Source organism: Ochotona curzoniae, unplaced genomic scaffold, assembly GCF_017591425.1.
Source record: "Ochotona curzoniae isolate NIBS_2020 unplaced genomic scaffold, NIBS_Ocur_1.0 scaffold_4506, whole genome shotgun sequence".
NCBI classification, from domain to species: domain Eukaryota; kingdom Metazoa; phylum Chordata; class Mammalia; order Lagomorpha; family Ochotonidae; genus Ochotona; species Ochotona curzoniae.
In genome coordinates this window covers 71,407,798-71,432,591 of record NW_024467119.1, presented here as the reverse complement: position 1 = coordinate 71,432,591, position 24,794 = coordinate 71,407,798, and the positions used below count along the sequence as shown (strand labels likewise).

The 24,794-nt window shown below is 37.1% G+C and overlaps 1 protein-coding gene and 1 long non-coding RNA gene across 5 annotated transcripts in view; one reads left to right on the top strand and one right to left on the bottom strand.

Annotated features, from left to right (window-relative positions):
• Window positions 1-2,316, bottom strand: part of LOC121147557 — a 27,557-nt gene extending 25,241 nt beyond the window's left edge. The window contains exon 1 of the long non-coding RNA XR_005882403.1: window positions 2,173-2,316. This is a non-coding gene — a long non-coding RNA (uncharacterized LOC121147557). The remainder of the gene's footprint in view (window positions 1-2,172) is intronic.
• On the top strand, window positions 20-24,794 carry GYPA (glycophorin A (MNS blood group)). Of its 4 annotated transcripts, none has more exons than XM_040967461.1 (7): window positions 20-137; window positions 3,929-4,009; window positions 16,035-16,127; window positions 18,296-18,334; window positions 20,367-20,452; window positions 22,097-22,172; window positions 24,415-24,794. In XM_040967461.1, exons 1-7 carry the CDS (start codon window positions 101-103, stop codon window positions 24,420-24,422), a joined length of 420 nt encoding a protein of 139 aa, XP_040823395.1. In that variant the 5' UTR covers window positions 20-100; the 3' UTR covers window positions 24,423-24,794. The 4 variants fall into 4 exon arrangements, with proteins under 4 accessions (XP_040823395.1, XP_040823394.1, XP_040823397.1 ...); XM_040967460.1 differs by having other exon boundaries at window positions 22-137; window positions 22,094-22,172; XM_040967462.1 differs by having other exon boundaries at window positions 28-137; window positions 22,130-22,172.

Below are 24,794 nucleotides of genomic sequence, written 5' to 3'. Positions count from 1 at the left end.
AGAAGATAAGAGCATCCAGGCTGGGGACAGGCACTGGCTCTTCCAGTCTTCCTTCGTGGTTTGCTTGCATCGACTTTGTGCACCAGCTCATGGTCTCAAGATGTATGAAATAATAGCAATTGCACTATTATTGTTCGGTAAGTCATTTGTTTTTAAACTAGATGCTTACCTGTTGAATATGAAATCATAGATTAAAAAATGAGATCTACCTCATAGCAGCTGTATCTTACCAGCTTAGATGAGTAAATTAATGAGATTCCAGTCTGATGGATGTGTTTTATTGGGATTCAGTTGGTGAGGGACGGGACATGACACAATATAATCCACTCTAAGGATGCTTTAAAAAGCACACAGAAAAAATGGGATCAAAAGATGTTTACTTCAGTGCAAGCAAAATGTGAAATCATTACATATGAATAATTTTCAAAAATATCGTAGAAAACACATACTATGAAAAGATGCATACATTTCAAGAATTTTTTGTTTCTAAATTAATTTACCTTTTAATTTCAGTTTCCACAAAATTGTTGAAATCTCTTTGTATTTGTGGCTGTTTCCATTCTAAACCTAGTCAAAACTGAATGAATTTCATCAAACATGTGAAATGGCTTTTTGTGAATTAGTGTGTTACTTTGTTTCAGTTGTAGAGAAATTTTTCCAAATTAAGGCATCATTGATTAAAGTGCTGATGGGTAAAGTATCATTTTTTAAAAATGCCTTTTCCTATTTCTTCTGCTATAAAGGGAGACGCCTCCAGCATGAATTCTGAAACAAGGAACTGTGTTCCTCTCTGTGGGTCTGTTCATAAGGTTCAATGTAAGAACAATAAAAATGAAATCTGTTGTTGGCACAGGCATTATGTGCCAGTATGAGAGACTGGGGAGAAATCCATATCAATTCATTCACAAATGAATAGCTAGAGGTATTTTAAAGGTGCCTCACATTAACCTTGTTTTTGGTCTCTTTTGCTGCTAGAAACACTCGTGCTTGGGAAAGAACCAGGCTGTGACTTGCAATCTACCTAGCACATTAGATACTGCACTAATCCAAACCAGAGCAGGTATCAGCGATTTACTGTATGATATATAAAACAGAGGGGGGAAGATCTAGCATTCTCTAAGGTATCCCAGAGCATAAAAGAGCAGAAGAACTCAGAGCACAGGCATGAGGAACAGCCAGAACTGGCTTCAAATCCGGTTCCACCTCTGATAGCCTGGGGAACATCAGGAACAAATGTACCCCAATGTACCCACTCTTTGCCTCAATGTCCTCATCTATATAACGTGGGTTACATCAGTACCTGCCTCATAGTAACAGTAATGCAATGCTCTTATTCTAATGCCTAGCTTTAACAGCAATTAATTACTACAATTAGTAATATAATGAAAATATCATCAATGTAAGTATAATTATCAAAATAATTACAGCTGATGGAGCAAACCTGGGTATATGGCGGTCTCTTACAAGTTAGGGAGAACAGAAAATTTACATGGAAGCAGAAACTTCATAATGATGTTTTTATTTTCCAAAGTAGAAAAGGAAGAAATTATCCAGTTTGAACAAAAGAAAATAAAAAAGGAGAGAAATGGAAGGGATGTAGCATACTATGTAAATATATTCAAATATTTGCAGAATGATTATATGGAGAGAAAAGAATTATTCTTTTGGGTTGCTGCAGAAGGCAAAGTGGATGATCTGATCAAAATTAGACACAGTTGGAGGGAGGAGAGAGTAAAACATTAGGAAAGTCAATAGTGACATTGATGTGCCCAAACTTTGGAAAGGGTTCCTAGAAAAGAAATGAATTGTTCAGGGCTCCAGCTGCCCAGAGTGAATGAAGGCTTTGTGTGAGGATGCTGATGAGGTCATTGAGGTCCCAGGATGCTGCAAGCTGCAGTGACAATCAGGGCCTAAGCTGTTAGCATTTTTGTCCTGGTGTGGCTACTTGATAATAAAATAGAAAGGCATCGGAGCATATTTCATCCTTCCCCTTTGCTCTTTAGTTGAAGAGAAGGTTAAACACTGTTGGCTATAAAAATTTTTTGGATCACTCCATTTTCTACAGTAATTTTAGAAGAAAATAAATAATTTTAGAAAAAATTCAATCTAAGTTTATCAGAGGTCATTTTCCTAAAACAGATTGGTGCCCATTCCCTGAATTCCTTCACTCACTTGTTTGTTCAGTAATAGGTCAGGTGCCAAGCCTTGTGTCCAGATCACAGCAATAAGATGCATGAGCTCCCACCAAGCTACATGGTGAGAGAGAACAGAGATTCAATCAACAGAACAAGGAAATTACTACAATCAAAACAGAAATGAAAAAAAAAATAGTATAGGGAAGTAAACAGGGCCTGGCACAGTAGCCTAGTGGCTAGAGTCTTCACCTTACATGTGCCAGGATCCCGTATGAGTGCCCATATATATCCCGGCTGCTCCACTTCCCATCTATCTCCCTGCCTGTAGCTTAGGAAAACAGTAGAGGACAACCCAAAGCCTTGGGACCCTGAACCCACATAGGAGACCCAGAAGAGGCTCCTGGTTTCTGGCTTCTGATCAACTCATCTCTGGTCTTTAAGGCCACTTGGGGAGTGAATCAGTGGACAGATCTTTGTCACTCCTTCTCTGTGAATCTGACTTTCCAATAAAAGTAAGTAAATCTTTAAAAAAAAAAAAAAAGGAAAGAAAGAAAAAGAAAAAGAACGGAGGAGGTTGAAATACATACATGCAGAAGATTGCTTTGAAACAGGGCAGGATCCACTCTTTCTGAGTGGATGATTCTGGGCTAGGAGAGGGACAATGATAAGCAGTCGATTCCAAAGTCTGGGAGGAGACATTAAATGTAATGAACTAGAACATTATAAAAGAGGAACAAACTAAACGTGCTCAAAGGAAATCAGACAATGATGCTAAGAAATTATCTGAAAACACATAATTAGGGTTTATGTTCTAAATCTGGAGCTGCTAGACGTTTCTGGTTTTGATCACAATTCATATAAAATTTGGATTCTGGGTTCTAGGTTATTGATTTGATTGAAAGGTCCAAGAGGAGTAGTAGTATGCTTGCTTTATTCATTAAGGTGTGCCCAAAGTCTAGAACGTTCTGGATTTGTAGTAGAGTATTGGTTGAATAAGGGAGGGAGGAAGTGAAGGTGGGGATGGCAGGGGAAAGGAGCTGAAGGGGCAGGAGAGGAAAGTACTGTTTTCATCCATTTAACCAATCATCTGATCACACAGCCCTCCAGATACTCACTTCACAATAACGAAGAAACAAGGTATCTCTTTCTGCTTCAGCGATCCGTGAACTAAGCCCCCTTCTAACTGTTTAATTGTTACAGAAATTAGTTACAAGAACTGCTTGTCAGGGACCCCGGGATTCTAAGATTATTGAAAAGCAAAAACTTCCTCTCACATGTGCTCCACATTCCCAGGCACTCCATAAGTATTCATTTCAGAAGTGACAAAGGACCAGACCTAGTGGCAGACAAGTGTGACCTCTGTGAACTAGAGATAAGCCTGGGATGAGTTACCAAAGCAATGCATGTGCTTAGCATGGTGTGAAACTGGCTTTTTAAAAAACAAATGGGCTTTTTAATGTGAATTCCTTGATAGAATCCTAAAACAGGAGAAAGAGGGGATTGAATCTCAAAACTGACTTAGGAGCAGAGTTCAAAAAAGTTCTGCGAAAATGGGATTAAAAAATTTTAAATTTGGTGCAACAAGAAAGCCCTGAAAATCCATTCACTTTTCATAGTATACATTTTCCAAGAAGTTTTTGAGGAATCCTTCCTCACACGTGGATTTTAAAATGCGAAATTAAGCTAAGCATGTCTTGATGAGTTTCTTTCCATTTGGATTTTTAAAGGATTTTTGAAAATATCTATGAACTTACTTTGGAATAAATTTTATTTCCTCCACCTTCTCTTTGCAGCTTCCATCACTACATCAACTACCAATGACGAATCTTCCACCTCAACTGACTCTGCTACTGAACATCCAACTCCCACACCAGGTAGGCTCTCTATTTTTATGTAATAAGTGTCTACTCATTGTCATAACCAGATCTCTAATATGTACTTTTCTTTGATCTTTTGAAAACAATTAAGAATCTATATGGGAGGGAGTTGGAAGGGAAAGTGGAGCAACCGGGACATGAACCAGCACCCATTTGGGATCCTGGCACTTGCAAGGGGAGGATTAGCCAGCTGAGCCATCATGTTTGCCAAATTATGAAGTGCTTTAAAAACTGCATTACTGCGTTCTATTCTCCCGAAGAAGTCTATAAGAATACTTCAAAGTATTAATAAAAGTAGTAATTAAAAGATGTATATTTCAGTGAAAAACAAATGAAAGACACATATCCAAGAGGCATCCTAAACTTCATGGATAAATTCATATTGTGAAAAATAATGCACTGATTTCAATTTTTTGCATCAGTAATTCCATTTTTCTATAATACTTTGAAGTTCCTTAATACATCATCAAGCATTGCTTCTCACCAGCATTAATGGAGGAAAACCAATGCAACATTATATTCATTTCATTGTGGTTATTCCTATAGAGTTGGCTATCTTATGTGCTAGAAATGAGCTGGATCATCTGTTGAAGAAGATCAAGAAGTAATGGGGAATACATAAGATAATCCACTTAATACTGGTTCAGTTTTCTGTTTTTTATAGGACTTATTTTTTAAAAGATTTATTTATTTATTTATTTATTTGCTTACTTACTTATTGAAAAGTAAGATATACAAAGAGGAGGAGAGACAGAGAGGAAAATCTCCCATTGATGATTCACTGCCCAAGTGACCGCAACAGCTGGAACTGGGCTAATCCTAAACCAGGAGCCTCTTCTGGTTCTCCCATGCCAGTGTAGGGTCCCAAGGATTTAAACCATCCTCTTCTGCTTTCCCAGGCCACAGCAGGGAACTGGATGGGAAGTGGAGTAGCCGTGTTTAGAACCTGCATCCATATGGGATCCTGGCACGTGCATGGCGAGGACTTTAGCCACTAGGCTACCATGTCAGACCACATAGAACTTTATTTCTATTACAATATAGAACTTACCCTGGATCCACAACTGTCATGCTTCCAGTAACTAAGTATCAGAAAGGGGAAAGCAAATAGAACCACAAGACACTGTGTTGCCCAAGATACTGTGTCACCTCACAGGGGTCCAACAGAATTCTGGTCCATATCTGTGTCTTGGTGCAAATGACTCCAAGAAAGCTGTAAACCTCACATCACACAACACTGATCATCTTTTTCCCAGTTCTGTGGTAGCCCACTCAGCTCCAGTGCAAAGGAGCAGGGCACGGCTCTGACCTACACCTCCCCACCAGCTCCAATCTGAAATTTTGGACTGGACTCCAGCTCAGCAATTTCTTTGGAGAATGGCAGGCAAAGAGGTTATTCCATTTAGCAATTAATGAGGTAGAGCCAGAAAAGCAAATCCACTTGACTCAGAAAGAAATGTTTAGGTAGTTGCTAATTAAAGGGGAGGGAGGTGAATTAAATGCATAATTTGGAGCTGTTTTTCCTCCAGCCCAGCTTGAAACAGTTTGAGACAAAAAGATTTGTGCTTCTTGCAGATGCAGATAATGGGAAACTGCAACTGATAGCTCTTACAGAGCTACTCTTTGTAGAGATCTGCTACTCTTATAGAGATCTGGATTTAGTTCCTGGCTACAGGCTTCAGATTAGTTTGAAATAATCTCTAATGTTGACATATTAAAGATTAAAAATATAGTAATATTAGCAGTGGCAAAGAAGATTTACAGACAATCCTAAATAAATAAGAAGTTTAGAATTAATGCTTCAGATAACAGATATTTTGTTTCTTCCAAAATAACTTTTAGGAAATTTAGTATCAATATTAACTATGATTCCTAGTAAGCATTCCAAGTATCAGCTATGATGCAGAAAAGATTTTTTAGAATGATTTATTTATTTGGGTGATACACCGAGAGGGTGGAGGGAGAGAGAAAGAGAGGAAGAGGAAGAGGAAGAAGAAGAGGAGAGGAGAGCAGATAAAGCACTCCCATCTGTTCATTCACTCCCCAAATGCTTGCAACGGCTCCCAGTTGGAGTCAGCAACCTACCCGCTGGGTGTCAGGGACACAGATTCTTATACCATTATTATTGTCTCCTAGGGACAGCACTGGACAGAAAGCTGGGATCAGAAATGGAGTTGGAACTCAACCCAGCCAACTAATAAGGCTTGCAAGTGTCCCAACCTACACCAATCACCTCAGAGAGACATTTTAGAGAATTCAGTGTCTTTGACTAAATTTCCTAGTTTAGGACAGAGTTACAATAACGTAAAGATAATCTACTAGAAGTTACAAATGCAATTGATGGCACACGCATTATAGACGGACATTATAGACGAACAAGAAACACTTTCATGATACAATTTTTCATGTCATTTTCATGGAACAATTCTGCTTTAAAAGAGGCAACAAACATAAAATAATAGCAAAAACCTTGCCTGATGGATGTTGACTATATTTAAGATAGTAATATTTTACTCAGTGTGGCTTTTTAAAATTTACTTTGTTACAATATTGAATGAAAGCAATTTATCTTCATGATTAAAATTTTGATGCTTCCTTAAATTCAGGCTTTTAGATGATCCCTTCATTTTTCTTAACGCTGTCCATTTCTGACTTAAATAATTGAAATATGCAAATTCTACTGCATATAAATTATTTCTCAGTATAACTGTTTAAAAAAGTGGAGATATTACTTACATCCACCATAATCAAATAAATGAGAATGAAAATAGAAACAAGCACATCCCATCTTTCATTTACCCCTTTGTAACAACAAAAGTGAAAAAGCTTCAAACACCCAAAAATCGGAAAAAGGATAGGGAGGAAGCCACTCTTAGAATTGAACGCTTGGTGTATAAACTGATGTAACCTTTCTAAAATCAAATTTGATGATATTGGTCAAGAGCTTTAGAATGTGTATCTTCTGTCCCAGAAACAAGAGTCTGTAAGGGTCCCATCAAATCACTATTTAGAAGACCACAAAGGAGAAGCAACCTAAACCTTTAAAAGCATGCCATAGGTGAAGTCAAACATGGTTTTGCATCAGAATTGATATTCTGCAATAACTAACATGTTTTACAAGTGTTTATGCTATCATGGATAAAAATGTTGAATGAAGAAAACAAGGATTTCAGAATCATACAAAGAGAAATTTTTTCAAAGTATGTATTTATTTTTTAAAAATCTGAAAGATTTGCACTAAAATATCTACTGGGCTGGAATCAGGTGCAGAATCCAGGAATTGAACTCAGCCTTTCTGATATGGGATATGGTCATCCTAACTACTAAAGCAAATACCTGTTAATTCTATCAGAGACTATGATCTATGTAATCTCTACTTTGAAACATTTATTAAGAATTTCTTCGTAATCCAGGTTGCCTTATGTAAGCCCTGGAAAAGAACAAGTCATCTTTGTTTATAGTGTGTAGTTTTGTGATTGGCTAGTTAATCAACTTTGGAATGTCCATGCTTTAATCTGCCCAAAACAAAACATCTGCAACTGGATCATTTACATATACATATACATATGCATATACATATACATATCACAGTTCTGGGAGTTAGGAAAACTCTGTCAGGCTGAGTGATGAGGTCTGCTTTTAGTTTCCAAGCTGATGCTTTGTTGATATATCCCATGTATGGGAGGAGTGCTGTGTCCTTATAGGATTGAAGGGATAGAAGAGAATCAATCCATTCCTTCAGGGTCTTTTTCAGGATCCTAATTTTATCCATGAAGATTTTATTTTCATGACTTAATTGTGCTTTACAGTCCCCCATTTCCTCATATCATCACATTAAGAATTATTTTAATCTGAATTTTGTGGGACACCTCCAGACCATAGAACTCCATCTCTAGATTTATGGGTGTTAGGTGTTGTTTCTGGTTGGGCTGTAAGAATAGCCAGCTCTGGCATAACACTTATTTTGAGTCTTTCAAAGTGAAGGCTTGCCATAAGTTACCTTGCAAGTTGGTGATTGTGTTTTCTACTTTTAAAGAAATTTAATGGCTTACTCATTCTTTTTGCTCTGCATAGATCATGGTAAACCTTGACAGAGTCTTGGGCAATTAAACTTACATTCAAAATTCACTTCTGCCACTGTCAGCTGCAGGACCTGGGTTAATTGAGGGAATTATTCTGATTTTTGTTTTCTCCTGTACAAATAATAATAGATAGTATTATTTTGAAAATAGAGGGAGATGTGGTTTGAAAAATAGTAAGTGACCATTGTTCGAATGGATATTATCATTATGCACATACATATTTCCAGGATTTTGAGAGGACATATTTTATAGTAGTGTCACAGAAGAGGATCAAACTATAGCTCAATAACTTCAGTGATCTCAGATTCCCCAACCATTTGATGTCAAAATCAGAGCTAGAACTCTAACTTCCTTTCTCACTGGTTTAGAAGACAGAACTGTCACTGGATTTCTCTCTGCCTAGACTGAGGAAGGTGCAATAGCTGGGGCTACAAACTGATTTCCATGTCTACTCCTGCTTCTGTCATGGTTTCAGACAGCAAGTGTGACCAAAAGCTGGGTCTTGGAGGAAAACTCCAGCCCTCCTGAACACCGACACCTTTGAGGTTCTCAACCAGAATGGAGCTCCCTCAAGTTAACAGAGGCACAGTGCAACCAACAGGTGCACAGTGACTCCACAGGCAGACCAATTGGCAGATGAGCAGAAACTGGTCATTGTATTCAGCCTCTCATTGACTAATTGCCCCAGTCAATACGCCATGTTTTACTAGAGAGTTCAAACTAAAGGCATTGAGGGTTATCCACAATTCTGATCCCAAAAATTATTACAGGAAACATTTTGTACTTCAAAAAGTTCAGTTTCTGAAGTCATTAGCTACTTTGGCTTAATAAAATACTTCCAGAAAGGAAGAAAGAATGAAAATAGTATGATTATATTACTATAACTTGATTCAATGCTTTGGTTCAAACACAAAACTGAATACTCCCCTTAAAAAATCGACTCCTGGCAATACTCTTCAAATGTCCTTGGCACACAAGGAAAATTTGCATTTACACCATATTCTATACAAGACAGTGAGGTTGAGCAGAAAAGGCATAAAATAAGACATCAGTGGGTACATTTTTGTCCTCATATTTCCGTAAATTAGTTATGCAAGCTTCCAAAAGCTAATGTATCCACAGCTCCCATATTCTTCAAACTGCCAATAAAACTATAACATTTAGAAAATGCAGTGATCAAATTTGGAAACCTATTCAAGGCATTTTTTTTGCAGGGTGTATCCTTGTAAAGTCTTGCTTTTGTAAGATAAGACTTTTATCAACTACAAGTCAGGAGGGAAAAAAACAGTAACCACAGGAGTTGTCTTTATCACATCATGACAGGAAATCAGCTGCTAGGAGCTTTGCATAGAGCAAAACTACAGAGTATTTTCCCAGGATCACATTTTACTTATGTTCTTACTAATAACATTTCACATTAGAAACATCAATCATTTAGGAAAGCCTTGTGGCCCACTGGATGGAACAGAGAGCAGAGAGCCAAAAGGCAGCTGCCGTATCCTCAGTTGTAGTCCTAATACATTTTGGGTCCACAACCCACTCTTCTTGCCTAATGGAAATGGTGGCGGAAGCCCACATTTCTCCCTTCCTGATCTCACAGACATCACATTTGTATATAGGTTTATGAGCAGTCATGATTGCAGAATAGTTGAGGGGAAAAAATAGAGTTGGTAAAAATATCTGGCTCAGTTTAGATATTATGCAAGTGGAAGCTATGAGATGAAATATCTGTACATATTTGGAATATTTCATCTTCTAAGATGAAATCTTCCATTCATCTTTCCAAAATTCAAAATTAAATCATTCGGTTTAGATTACACAAATATACTGTTTTCTATTAAAGTATCACACTAAATTTCATTATAGTGACTAGGACGTGAAAAAGAAACATTAGATTGGAAATTTAAGACCTTATGAATCTGTCCAAATCTACCTTTTGATTTTTCTTTTGCGGAAATCCCAGAGGTTTGTAAAACTTATACTGATAGTTATCTGCTTGCCTCCACATGAATACGCTTTATTTAGTTATGTTACTCTTCAACCGCCATCTCAGCCTAAAATACCTTTGCTTCAGCGTCCACACAGCAACTACTGCACGGAAGCACAGGTGAGGGCAAGGCTGTCAAAAGCCAGCAGAGCAAGGAATTTTGAAGGTTGGCACAAGACCCAGTGTTCCTGGGTAGCCAGATGGTGGATATTTCTTCCCCAATACCTCTGGGTAAATACATTGTGCTTTGAGAGAGAGGTGGAGTATTTCAGGCAAAGCCTAAATGTGTTCTGACTAAAAGAGGTAAAGAAAATGACTTTAGTGAAAATGCAACTAAAGTAAAACCAGGTTCTCTTAGTAGTTATGACAAGAGAGCACTGAGGATAAAAGATACAATTAACTAAAACATTGAATTGGTGTTGCCAGTTTGGGCAAGGACACAAATACAAGAGGACCTTCTCAGATAGGATGTGCCTAAACTGTGTTGGAAATCATCCCAAGGACTCTTGCTCTAAACACTTTTTTGCCTTTAACATTAAAGAGACTAATAACTGTGCAGGTGTGGGTTGGCATTTTGGTCTAATTTGGGACAAATTTTAAAGTTATATTGTCTGTGTATAAATGCTGCTCTGTAAACCTGAGCATTTATTTCTGGGGCTTTAGTCTCTACTTTTTTCATATCAAAATACCCATGCTTGATGTTGCTCTGTGAGAAATAATTATTGGAGAAGGGAATCTATCAGGTTACTAAGGTGTTCTGAGAAAGTTAAGGAGTTACCAGATTGTGGTATAAAAGACCCTTCCAGGTAGCAGGGACAGGAAGTGCAAAAGCCATGGGTTAGAAAAGTAATAAATTCAAGGAGCAGCAAGGATGCCACGGGAGCTAGAAGCAACAAAAGTGAAAGCAGGGAGATCTGGTAAAAGCAAACTGCAGATGTCTGCAAAACAGATGATGGGGACCTAAGGTCAGGACGGTAGCTACGGAATTCACGAGACCTGCTCCCTTTGAAAGGGTTTACTCATGATATGTGGTGGGAAGTGAAACTGAAAGAATTCAAAAGCTGACTCCAAAGGTGTCATCCAGAGCACCTGCACATACCAGGCTGTGCTGACAAGTACTGCGGTTGCTGTAACTATCTTAGCGTGTCTCTGGATTTGCTTTATTATAGATGATAGTCCAAAGATCTAAAAACATAAAGTTCAAAATTTATTTTTCAAAATTTATATTATCTCTCCCGAAGCATTTTCTCATTTAAATACCAAAAACTCAAATTTTCTCATACATTTTTCATTTTTCATGTTTCTGATTTTTTTTTAAAGTAAGAGCTTCACAGTGCCAGTTTCTAAAAGACATTAGAACCCATCATTGGGTCTTTGCTGTTGTACGTTTTTTCATTTGGTTTGGTTTTGTAGGTTGCTACATTTTATGTCTCTTAAAGCTCTCTCATTATGGGCCATCTCTGTCAAAAGAAATGGCAATAAGTGATAAGAGCTTGGTAAGAAGGAGTGGCTTGTCATGAAAGCATGCCTGCTTATCTAGGCTGCCCTTAAACACAAGGCGGGGCCCACGGTGCAGAGCTCTGTGCATGCTCAGGCCTGTGCCATGCTCCACAATACTGACAATGACCTTCTCCAAAGGAAAATTTGCTTCAAGTTCTTTATTGTCTTTGTATTTCTATACGGATGAAGCTCAGATTTTACCAGTAGGACCCACAGCTTCCTGAGGGCTTCACAACCTCTTCAACCTTTCCTCCTGCCTTCACACCATGTCTCCATCCCTCTCCTTTTCCATCTTACACTGCAGCCGCATAGATCCTGGAGGTCCCCCACAACCTGCAACGCTAGCTCAAATTCCAGTGCACTGGTAACACTGCAGACTCAGTGCCTCAGTGCCCACACTGTAGACCTGGTGTAATCATAGAACTGCTTCAAAATACACTTAAAGAATGACTCTATGCGGCTTTCCCAACTGCTTCCTCATCAAGAAGAATTGTCAGTATTTTTTGTGTCTCCCACCACCATCATCATAAAATGTTTCATTCCTCTCAAATTAAATATTTGTCATTCTCTGAGTTGGAATTTCCTTAGAAGGAAAGGTCACAAATTATTTATTGTTGAATTTCTAGTATATAATCAGTAATAGGCATGTAAGCAAAACTTTGGTAAGTGGATGAATAAACACCCAGAACTACGAGTAAGCAGAAAGGCAAAGGAACGCATTTTTAGATTTGAAATACTCAAGCTAACATTTTCCTGGATGTTTACTAAGTTGTGCTAAATGCTGGAGACCTCATGGAGTTTTAAGTCTAAACCCAATTAGGGGAGGACAGAGAAGATCTCCCAAATGAAGTGGCATTGAATTGAGACCTGAAAACCAGATAGCTGGAAAATGGTGTAGAGCAAAATATTGCAGGTATGAGGAAGAGCATTCACAAAGGTTTGGACAGAGAGAAGGTGTAATGTGTTTCACATCCATCCTATTGGATGCCCAAGAGAGAAAGGCAAAATAAGAAAAAAGGAAAGTGCAAAGAAGATGAAGCTGTATCGTGCAAGACATTATGGGTGTTCATAAAGAAAAGGAGGACACTGTCTCCCAGGCTGAACACCTTCCTAACGAAGCCACATGAATTCTGGGTCAGGCAATCCGTGCAGGCCTGCTGAACACATTCATGATCATAGTGAAAACCATATCTAGATGGCTTCCCAGCTTGACTATTTCTATTTTAAGAATTGTTTATTTTTATTCTCAGATTTTATAGAGAGGATAGACAAAAATCTTCTATCCACTGGTTCAGTCCCCAAGTTGCAGCAATGACCAGAACCAATCCAATGCAGGGAGCCAGGAACTTCTTCTGGGTCTCCCTTACAGGTGCAGGGTCTCAAGGCTTTGGGCTATCCTCAGCTATTTTCCCAGGCCACAAGCAGGGAGCCAAATTATAAGCGGAGCAGCCAGGATATGAACTAGTGGCAAAATTGGATCCCAACATGTGGAACACGAAGACTTCAGCCACAAGGGCCACAGTTAGCACTTTTTTTTAAGCCCATTTAGTTTTTCAAACTCTTAAGTTTTGTCCAATTTTTTGTTTTCAGGTTTTTTTTCTTTCTGGCTGTATAGCTATGTACTTATAATTTAAATACTTAAAAAATTAAATGTGTTAACATACAATAAGATGTTAATTTGCTGTTTTATTTGTTTTTTACATTATTCTATACATACAATTTTGTTGTTTGGCTTACTTGACTCATTGTGGCTACTTTAAGATGTGCTTTGGTAACTCATCTCTTTCTGCGTAAGAATTTGAGCAAATTCATATGCATTACTGTTTTGTTGACCATGTTTTATGTACAAAGCATTGTGTTCTAACTGAGGGATTCAAACAAGCTAGCCCAAGGATCTTAGAGTCATAGGAATAAGGTTTGTTTCAGAAGAGCTCACTTACCATTGGGTCCTTCAAGAAGTTTGTGTGAAATGAAATTAGAGATATGTTCATTTCGGGCAAAAAAAAAAAAAGTGAAATCCATGCATAGTTTTTCACAATATGTATTTTTAAGAAATCTTTGACTTCCCCTAATCTATAGAATGAAGAATCTCTGCACTCTGAGATTACCTGAGAGAAGTTGCCTTACTTTGTACTTCATCGTGGCCTTTGCTGATTTCACAAATAGAGTTGCTGCTCCGGATCTTTGGAAGATTTCTTCCAGGGTCTCCATCAATACCAAAATCTGTGATACAACATGGACTTCTCAAGTTTCATGGAAAACACATAGAATAAAAATCTATGCATTGATTTTACACACACACATATATATATATTAACAAAACTATACTTATCTACTAATTCCATTTTCCATGAACTTTTTGAAGTTCTTATTTTCTAAAAGGGATTGTACATGAAACAGTACAGTCTTTCAGGGATGGAGGATCAAAGGGGGGAAATAAAAAAGCAGGAGGGCAGGGAGGAAGTGGAGTGAGAGGGCAGAGCTGAGAATCAGGGGCACATTTCAGCTGCTCTTCTGGTTTTGTTCCTCTGTGGTTTGAGACTTCTGCTGATCTCAAGTTTCGCTAAGTGCCTAAAATGCTCTTGGCCATGAATGCTTCTTGATTATTTTACCATGAGACTTTCATAGATAGATATAATCTACCACTATTTTATGCTTTTTAAATGATACAGTGGATAGTCCATAGTCCATTCCCTGTGAATAAGATGAAGCTCATATCTAACTTTGATCTACACATATAGATTATTTTTCCTTGACAATTACCCTTGCCTGTAAAGTTTATATATAATTTCACTGAAGTGTAAAAATGATCTCAGAATCTGGATCCCAATATATATTGACTAAACTTCAAAATCCCTATTACCATTATTATTATCAATTATTATCAACATAATTATTTTTAAAACATTATTATTGTGTTATCTTAAAAGCCATCACACCTACATGTTAAAAATGACAGGATCTTTTAGTAGCTATTTTGCTAATTTGTGCAGCATTTATTCATATACAAGTAATACTGGTAAGACAATGTACAGATGGGAAAGGGAATTTTGGAACCATGAATCCTGCCTCCATGATTTAAGGATAAAGTAATTAGCTGGCAGTTGATACTGAAACAAAGAGGCTAATTTCCATCCTCTGCCTCTAAGTTGATTGTCCAGGAAAGTGATTATTTGACTGGGGAGCTAGTGGTCATGTCTCTGTGCAGTTTGTAGAAGCCCTTTCTCCTCCAGGCTATCACGATTGGGTATCTTTCCCTCATGTAATAGGCAGAGAGTCTGCCAGGGGCTTCAGTGTCCTAACCTTTCTCTCATAAAAGTTGATAGATCCAGATGAGTGAAAATAACATGAAGGCTCAGGGAAGAAGACTTATACTACATTCAAACAGCCTTAAAAATATTAGTAGAGAACAACATTGGGCAGCATAGGAACATGCACATAGAATATAAAATAGAAAATTTCTCCCTCAAATATCACTATGCAGTCATACATACATGAACATCACCACCCCATATTTATACGCAATGGTTGAAAATCCAGATGGCTGTACATGAAAATACATCAAGCATTTAATTATGAGTCATTTGATTACAGATGAATTTTATATATTTTTTTGCTCTTTCTTGTATTTCTCCAATTGTCTTTGCTGAATCTATATTATTTTGCAGCAAAAACTCTCACTTAATTTATAAAGCTTTATAAGACAGGTTTTTAAGTGTATAAGCTATTGTTTAATTATTAAGATGATTTTAAAAAAATATTTAAAGGTACTATTAGAATCTACATTCTATCTTCCTGTTACTGCACAAATACACTTATGCTAGAGGATAGCCAGGAGCTAGAATCTGCCACACCAGTTGGCTTACTAGCTGAATTCAGCCAGCAATCCTGGACTAAAGCCAACATTTCCTGCAATTCCATTACAATGCAATGAAAAGAAAGAAAGAAATATGAGCAGAGAACATGAAAATCGATTCACCCCTATGCAACCAAAAAAAAATGAATTGGTGGTGCTTTATTTTTGCCTTGCTTTTTATTGGGTCACTAGGCTTAGTCTCAGAGATGGTGACAGAGGTCTAGAGCACAACTTTGGTTCTCTTACAATCACTCTGCATCTCCACCTGTGAGCAGTTTCCCAAATGCCACCTCATGCTACCCCTTGCTAAGAATGTTCTCATTTTTATTAGATAACATGCCTGTCATGCTCATTGAATGCCCAGTGCTATATTGTACTAACTGACTCAAGTGCATGCACATACACCCAGGCATATTGGCAAACAAGTTCAGTCTTGACTGTGACTCTTTGAGGCCAGTGTAACGTGTAAGTTCCTGCTTTGTAGAATTGTGGAGTTGCCACTGGGAGAGACTTGAGGTAAATTTACGTTTCTGGTATTTATTGTGGTCCTTTCAGTCACCTCTTCCCTGATTCATTTCTCAAATTTTTATTTCTTAGGCCTTGCTCAAACAGAGGATGAAACAACAAAAGGGCCTGTTGATGCTGATAAAGGCCATCTTCTTTTAAATTCCACCCTAGCTGGGAGCCCAGGTTTGGTTTTATGTTCGAATGATTTCTCTGCAGTCCTTTTTGGAACACTACTGTTTTAAATGGGACATGCCATTGCAGGGACATTGTGACAAACAGTAAGAAATGAAAACTGCATTGACAGTCCTTATCACGGGATATTTCTCAATTCTTCACTATTTCACAAGAATAATCCCATGAGTTAGAAACTAAAACAATCTAGTAAAACACAGAAAGGATTAATGAAATGGCGACTTCATGTAAAGGGATCCCATAATGAGTGATGGACGAGAAGGCTCAGTGCAAAAAGTGAAGTTGGTCCTGTTCCAGCTGCTGACTTTTGAGTGAACTTCCCTGTGAGACTTTGCCCTTTAATTTCAGAGCTGGACCAATAATACTTGCCTTGTAGTGTTTCTCTAACAGTTAAATAAGAAGGTGCATGCATAAGTACTAAGCTCCATGTCTGACACATCATCAGTACTCCATAAATAAGGATTGTAAGCCAACATGGGTGCTATGTAAGCAGAACCAGGCAGCATCCCATTCACTTTCATTATTTTAGCAGGGAGCAAATAGCTGTACAAGAACTGTCCAACAGTAGAAAAAGAAGGATTCTTCTGTAGTGACGTTCAAGGAGGATACTCCAGATTTAGAATACAAACTGAGAGAAGATGGCTACAAGACCACAAACTAATTGTTGAGAAAATACACAGAGATCAATAGAGGCAATGAATTTTATTTTTTTTAAAGATTTATTTTTATTATTTTTTCATTGGAAAGGCGGATATACAGAGAGGAGAGACAGAGAGGAAGATCTTCCGTCTGATGATTCACTCCCCAAGTGAGCACAACGGGCCAATAGGAGCCTCTTCAGGGTCTCCCACGCGGGTGCAGGGTCCCAAAGCTTTGGGCCGTCCTCGACTGCTTTCCCAGGCCACAGGCAGGGAGCTGGAAGGGAAGCGGGGCTGCTGGGATTAGAACCGGCGCCCATATGGGATCCCAGGCGTGCAAGGCGAGGACCTTTAACCACTAGGCTACCGCGTCGGGCCCCGAGGCAATGAATTTTAAGCAGAAGAAAAGCCAAGGGAGAAAATCACGATGCGTGCTTAGAAGTTAACTGTTAAGCTTCTGAGTCCAGTTACACACAATTTCACTTTTAAATGACATGATGGTGTCTTACTGGAAAGCATTACAGGGCGAGATGCCCTGCATCCTATACACGATGACTAGCATGGTAGGGCACTGCACTGAGTGTTCTCATGAATTCCTTAACCTCATCCTCATGAAAGCCCAAAGAGATGAGTATTATAACCTTTGTTTTTCACAAGAGTAAATTACAGAGAAATTAAGCAACTCGTCCAAGGCTCAAAAAAAAAAAAAAAAAGCATGCTCTCAGCCACATACACCCACCACAACTATACTAACCATAACTACTGACCAATTGACTGTCAAAAGCGAAACAGAAAACAAGTCCTGTTCATCTTCACACACAGAATGACAAATATTAATGTTTGCCCTACAATACAATGTCGTATGATATTTATAGGAATTAAAGTCAAGAAAATCATGTGGCTCTCATCTTACGAAGCCTTTGAGATGTAAAAGAAGGTAGGTGGAGACACCAATGAAATCTAGGATGTGGACTGAGAAGAGAGGTCAAGTCAGGTAGAACATTAATTAAGGCAATTACGCCAGAAACTTCCACAGACAAGAAAACCAGGAGACGCCCAACAATGAGTTAATTGAGTTACAATGATATATAGATTGCCATGGTGACTCCAGCCTAAATCTGGAAATTGACACCAATGACACTTCCTTGGGTTGGGTTGGAGTCTGGAGTGATGCTTAATCCTTTTCTCCTGATCATTTTGATAATTTTAAAAATGCAGTTTTGGTGGAAGTTAAATAAGGATTCTTCCAATAATGCTTCATTCTTTCCCCTTAAAGTAATGAGATGATTTGTTAGTTTCCCACCTATGAATGCTTGTTGGACAATTAAAATTAAATACCTGGAATTAATACTGGTAAGACTAACACATGACTTCATCATTTTTATTTATCTAATTGTGGGAAATTGATCAACAAGTCTAAATATGGTTGAAAAAAGAAACATACTAAGCAGTCTAATTTCAAAATGACTTTTTAAAGACTTACCTATATATTCTAACTTATTTTGAAATTTTGTGTTTTAGCACTAAGAAATCAACTTGACCATGCATTGTCAGAACCAGGTATGTTAATATTTGATATGGAATTATGATCATCCTGCATTAAATGTTAATTGCTATTTAAATACCTCAGGAAAATAGCTATTATCTTTTTTATAAAGGATTTATTTATCCGGTTATTTACCTGAAAGGTAATATGATAGAATTATAGGAAGAGACAGAAAAAGAGATCTATCTGCTGGTTCACTTCACAAATACACACCATAGAGAAGGGTGGGACAAGATGAAGCCAGGTGCCAGAAACTCCATCCTGTTATTACACGAGGGTGGCAAGGATTCAAGAACTTGAACTATCTTCTATTATCTTTCCAGACATTCTAGCAGGAAGTGAGTCAGAAACAGGATAACCAAGACTCAAATTTGGGCACCTCAAGTGGTGGATTAGCATTCTATGCCACAAGGCCTGCCCTGAGAGTGATTATTTTAAAAGAGCAAATATTGCTACTTTTAGTCACACAAAGCTGTAAGAGCAAATGAAGTATTCTCTCTTTTTTTTTAATTATACTTTGCATTTCTTGGTGTCTAAGCGTTTTGGACTTAGTGGTATGCTAATGTGTTAGTAACTTTTCCCTTGAATTAGATGCTTTTGTTTTCTAATTGACGATAGATACTTGAGAAGTCTGTTCAAAGCTTATAAGCAACTTCCTTCTTCCCTGCTGTCATTGAGTTAATTGGTATATTTTTATATATGCTGATGTTGTCTCAATTTGGAGTCATTTTTGGCCACTGGTCACCACTCTGGGGACAGCACCACATTCTTGCCTGTAGCTGGAGATGTTCCTTCCGCTCTCCTAGAGGGGCCTGCAGATTGGCTTTAGTGACTTTGTGTTAGTCACTGTTAGGCTTTTCTCCCTTCACATTTGATGTGTGTCATATTTCACACAGGAATATAATCAATTGCTGGCTTTCACTTCTGTCTCATAGATTACATCTAAGTTTTAAAAGGATGGACAACAACACTGAGAAGAAAAAGTGTATATGTCTATATTGGAAAAGCTATTTTCAAGAAGTTGTTTAGAGGCTGGCGATAACAGGTAGCACATAAAGCTACCACCTGGGATAATGGCATCCTATTTCAGAGCTGGTTTAGGACCCAGAGGCTCTGTTTCTGATCTCAGCTTCTCCTCTGATACATCTAGGAAAGCAGCTGAAGGTGGTCTGCCACTCACTTGGGAGACCTATGGAAAGTTCCTGGCACCTGGCTCCAACCTGGCCCAGCACCGGCCATTTTAGCCAACTACAAGAAGGAGCAAATCAGAAGATGGAAGATCTCTCTCTCTGTTTTGAAATAAATAAATAATCAATTTTTAAAGAAAAGGCTTATTACATTTATCAGTAATATGATAATATCACATTTACCTGTGCATCTTCCACACATTTCTATTTGTTTCACTTGAAAGCACCACAAATATACTCTGAGTTTGGGAGAGTGACTCTAATTTAATTGATTTATTCTGGTGCATTCTACACATATAGTAGATATGAAAACTAATCTTAATGACTGTATCAGCGACTGCACATGGATACAGTGGAAGGAATAGAACACAGGTGGATTATTGTTATAATTATGCTTCTATTTGTCTGACTCGGGCTGAGGATCTTAGACACAAACTGGTTACACGTGTTTTCTGTCAAACTTGTGACCCTATGGTTTGTCTGATAACATACATTAAGATATTATTTTCTTTCATAATGTTCAAAATATAAATAGTCTGTGATTTTTATCATATCAAATTGGAAGTCCACACAGCTCTTACATTTACACCTGTAAAGAATACTGAATATGAGATTGGAACTTTCAGTTCTTGGTTCAGTGATGAATTAGCTGTATAGCTTTGGACAAAAAAAAGATTGTCCCACAAAGTTAGTTTGAAAAACAATTTTGAAAAAGCAAATGTATATAAAAGCTTACAGTATTAATGTATTTTATAAAAGAAATACATATTCTCTTTATATTATCTGCTTATTTTTCAATAGCTACATGTTAATTTATTTCACACTTTTAAACTTTATTTTCTCTCCTTTTTTCTCATAGTGATAATACCCATTATTCTGGGAGTGATTGCTGGGATCGTTGGCATTATCGTCCTTATCTCTTACTGTATTGGCCGACTGACAAAGGTGAGAATTTATTTTATTTTGTTGTTTGCTAATGTGAACAATTATAAGATCAATTAAACTCAAAAAGAAACAAAACTGTATTAAACACCAGATTTTTCAACTGGACACATAAGAATCACTGAATTCTGTTAGTGTATTTTTTTTTTTTTTGCATTTTTCCTATTTAATGGAACCTCCAAATAGACATCTGTGTCTTGTTTCCCCAATGAAAAATCTTTCAAACATTCTATATAACATGATTGAGTGCTAATATGAACATAGATGAGATAGCCACATTTTTACCTGTATTATTTACTTTATTTAATTTGTGGACAAGAATACTTAAAATAACATGATAGATTTACATGTGTGTATGATTTTTTCCTTTTTTTCCATTCTTTCATTTTCTAAAAAAAAAAATCTAAATTCATTTACCAATTCTCAGCACTTCTTTTTTTTATCACCAAAACTTTTAAAAATCTGTATGACACACCTTTGCAAAGCACACAGCTCTTACTCTGAGAGTCTATAAGGTGTTTAAAACACAATATCTGTGTGTATAATTGTGGTGCCACCACTGCTCTGTCATATTACATCCTTTTTTTTTTAAGATTTATTTGTTTTTATGGGAAAGGCAGACCTACAGAGAAAAGGAGTTAAGGAGAGAAAAGATCTTGTGTTTGTTGATTCACTTCCCCAGTAGCCACAACAGTTGGAGATGAACTGATCCAAAGACGGGAGACAGCAGCTTCTTCTGGGTCTCCCTCATGGGTGTAGGGTCCCAAGGCTTTTGGGCTGTCCTCTACTGCTTTCCCAGGCCACAAGCTGGAAGCTGGGTGGGAAATGGAACAGCTGGGATAGAAACCCACACCTATACAGGATCCTGCCTCATGCATGGCAAGGATCTAGCGACTAGGCTATCAAGCCAGGCCTTGTCATCCTTCATTCTATTTAGTCATTTAGTCACTATGTAGAGTAAAAATACGTATTGTTTATATATCTCTTTTCATTTTTAACTCATTCTAGCCAGTGACTTTTATAATGTCTTAAGACTATGAGTGATACTCATCATTCTGTGTAGATGTGCCCATTCCTAAGCATTACTAGATTATTAGCAAGTGGAATTGCTCTACTTGTGGATGCTTGTTGCTGTGTGAGATTTTATAAGGAGGTGAATATAAGATGCAGTTTCTTGTCTAAAGAATTGAAGAAAAAACATCTTATGTTTGGACATGTGTGTGAAGCTGATTCACCTTCTCTCTTGGGTGATGTTCTAAAACCTGATGAAGTCAATGAAATAGTTGATAAATTTAAGTGAATTCCCTATGAGTATACAAAAAAAAAGGCCATGGTCAACATAAGTCACACCAGATCAACACAGATCATGCCCTTTTTAATTTTATTTATTCTCTCACTACTCATTTCAGTAGAGAAATATTTCATATTTCATATTTTAAAATAGCAAGTATTATAGAAATACCAACATAGTTTCAATCAAGGTTTTTAAATATCTATGAAATAACAACTTATTAAAACATTTACAAAATGAATTTCAATCAAATGAAAAAAGCATAAAAAGATATTTTAAATTTGAATCACTTTAATTTTTAGTGTCTTAAGTTTGGAAAATTTTGTGATTAATATTTTCTTTTTTATTCATAGAAGAGCTCATTTGACATACAACTTTCCTCCTCACAGGGTCCAAACGTGACTCCACATTCTGTTGAAGTAGAAATCCCAGGTTGGTGTCAAAAATTTGCATTACTTGTTATCATGAAAATAACTAATGAGGTCCTTTTTACTCTAGGTTGGAGAAAATGATTAGGATTCATTTATATTCTATTTATTAATGTTATTTACCTAAGGTTGTGGTTTTTTTAATGTATTTGCAGTATAGTGAGATGATCTATTAGGCACAAAGTGTCTGAGAGACAGAGAGAGAAAAAAACAAATACTGCATATAAAAGAAAGCAAAATGTACTTCATGATTCCCAAGCAATGAAGTTAACATACATAGGAGATCTTACAAAGGGAATAGTATAAAAATCAGAGTTGTAGAGTCTGATCTTGAATAAGTCCATGACCTAGCATTTTCTTATCTGTGTGATCTTGAACCAGACACTAAGTTGGTTTTACTATGAGGATACTGTTAGTGTCCATTTGACAGGGTTTAGTAAGGATTAAACGAGGTAAAGCATTTAAAATAGGTTTTGGCTACAACAGGTGTTTATGTTGGTTAGCTACTAGCAACACTGCAGGATGGATTCCCAGGGACCTTCTGCATAACATCCAAGGCGAGCCAGGCCAAAGCCAAGAGACAGGACTTTCATCCAGATCTCCCACATGGGTGACAAGGACCCAAAGTCTGCTTTCCCAGAATTATTAGCTGGGAGCTGATTCAGAGAAGTCAAGACTCCAACAGGCTCTCACATGAGATGCTCATTGCAGTATCGCAAGACGTGGCGCAACTGGTTACAGCATAACCATGCCTCAATGCAGTTTTTAAATGCATCAAGTATCTCCCAAAGCCCAATTCTTTGCTAGCTGAATTTCGATGCAGTTTTAACAATTTGTTAATTTTGGTTTAAAAGTTATTATTTTAGCATTTTCTCTACCATTTTCACATGACTTTGAGCTTCTTTATGGAGTAGTGCCAAAATTTGGTGACAATTTTTATATTTCAATGTACCATAATGTACATTTATTTAACCCAAGTATTTCTGAAAGACTTATTGCAGACCTGACATGGCATTCACATTGACTCTATCATCATGGGCTTTCAGAATGTAATCAATGTAGTGAATATGTTTTAATCAACACATTGTAATGGTGCATGCTAATGGAGTGCTATATGATAATTTGATGCATAAATGCAATGTGTAATAATAAAATCAAGGTAATCAACATCTTCCTCTAGTAAATATTTACCATTTTTTGGTTGGCAGACTTCAAACTCCTTCTCTTCAATTTTATTATGAATCATATAATAAAGTGTAAATTCATGCAGCTTCTAAGCTAGTGTAGACCATGGCCTCCAATAAGAACTGAGATATAACAAAGACTTGAACAAACTAAAACACTTAGCACCAATTTTAAGGAACAGATGATGTTACACAGGATAAAGTAGAGCTAACAGACAGGCACCATGAACAAATGCATGCAGGAATTCAAGCCCCCCCCCCATCATATGCATTTCCACATTGGCAGAATTACTGGTTCAGTTCTCTCTGTTAATACCTCAAATACATGGAAAAGCGGTCAGTGTCAGATGAATCAAAATTTAAACTGACTTTATTCACCTATATTTGTGCAAGTGAAGTTGTTATCAGTAGCTACACAAGCGGAAACTTACAGGAAAATTTTCTGCTTCCATGGAAATCAAATGCTGTCCTGTTCCTTCCATCCATTCTCTGAGAGCAATATGCATACAACCTGGGTTGCACTGGTTTTGATCAGCTTGATACTCTGCTATCATATAGTAAACTGTGAGAGAAATTTGGGAATAAGTGTCTATGAAGACTTAACTTTGAAGAAAACAAAAAGAAAAAACGATATGATTCTTGAAATTAGACAGACTTGTGAGTTTACCTTAAACTCAAACCTGCATATGTAACTTGAGCATCTTATTTGTGACTTTCTCACCTTGTTCTGCCTCTATCCAAGTTGTCTGGTAGTGGCTCATCTCCTGCATGTAGGAGCACAGTAACAGTGTTTGTTCCTTACCTAAGACTTTTAGAATTGATTTGCTAATCAGTTTGCTAATCAATTCTTTTTTAAAAGGAAGAAAGAAAATATGTATCATTCTTAACATAAGACTCTAGCAGAGCTAATTCCTAAAGACAGTCCTTTCATTTGCTACCAATTCTATTCAAGGGCAGCTCGTTGGGAATGTAGAATCCTGAAATTTATTTTGTACATTAATTTGCTTTTTTTTAAATGTAACTGTATCATGTTGTATTTCTTTCCCCACCATAATCCCACAGAAAACTAAGCAATGGAAATCTGCTCATTCAAACAAATATTTGCAAAAAATCAGAGAAGACATTAGACTTCAGTCAAATGAAAAATGAATGTGTGATTTGGACATTCCAGTGTTATATACTTCCCTAAACTTACGAATTCAGAATGCAAATTTCATCGTCACAACTGCTGGTGATGCTACAATGAAAATAGATCTTCGCTCACTAACACTTCAAGATAGAACTTTTTTTGCATACTTGTTTCTGTGTTAATATAATTTTTTTTATAATCATGATTGGAAATTCTGGGCCAAAATTTCAGAATTCATTGACTGGTTCTTAAGATTACCTTATTTTGTACTATTGGATTTTAATTATGGTGCTATAAAATGAAGGTTTTGTAA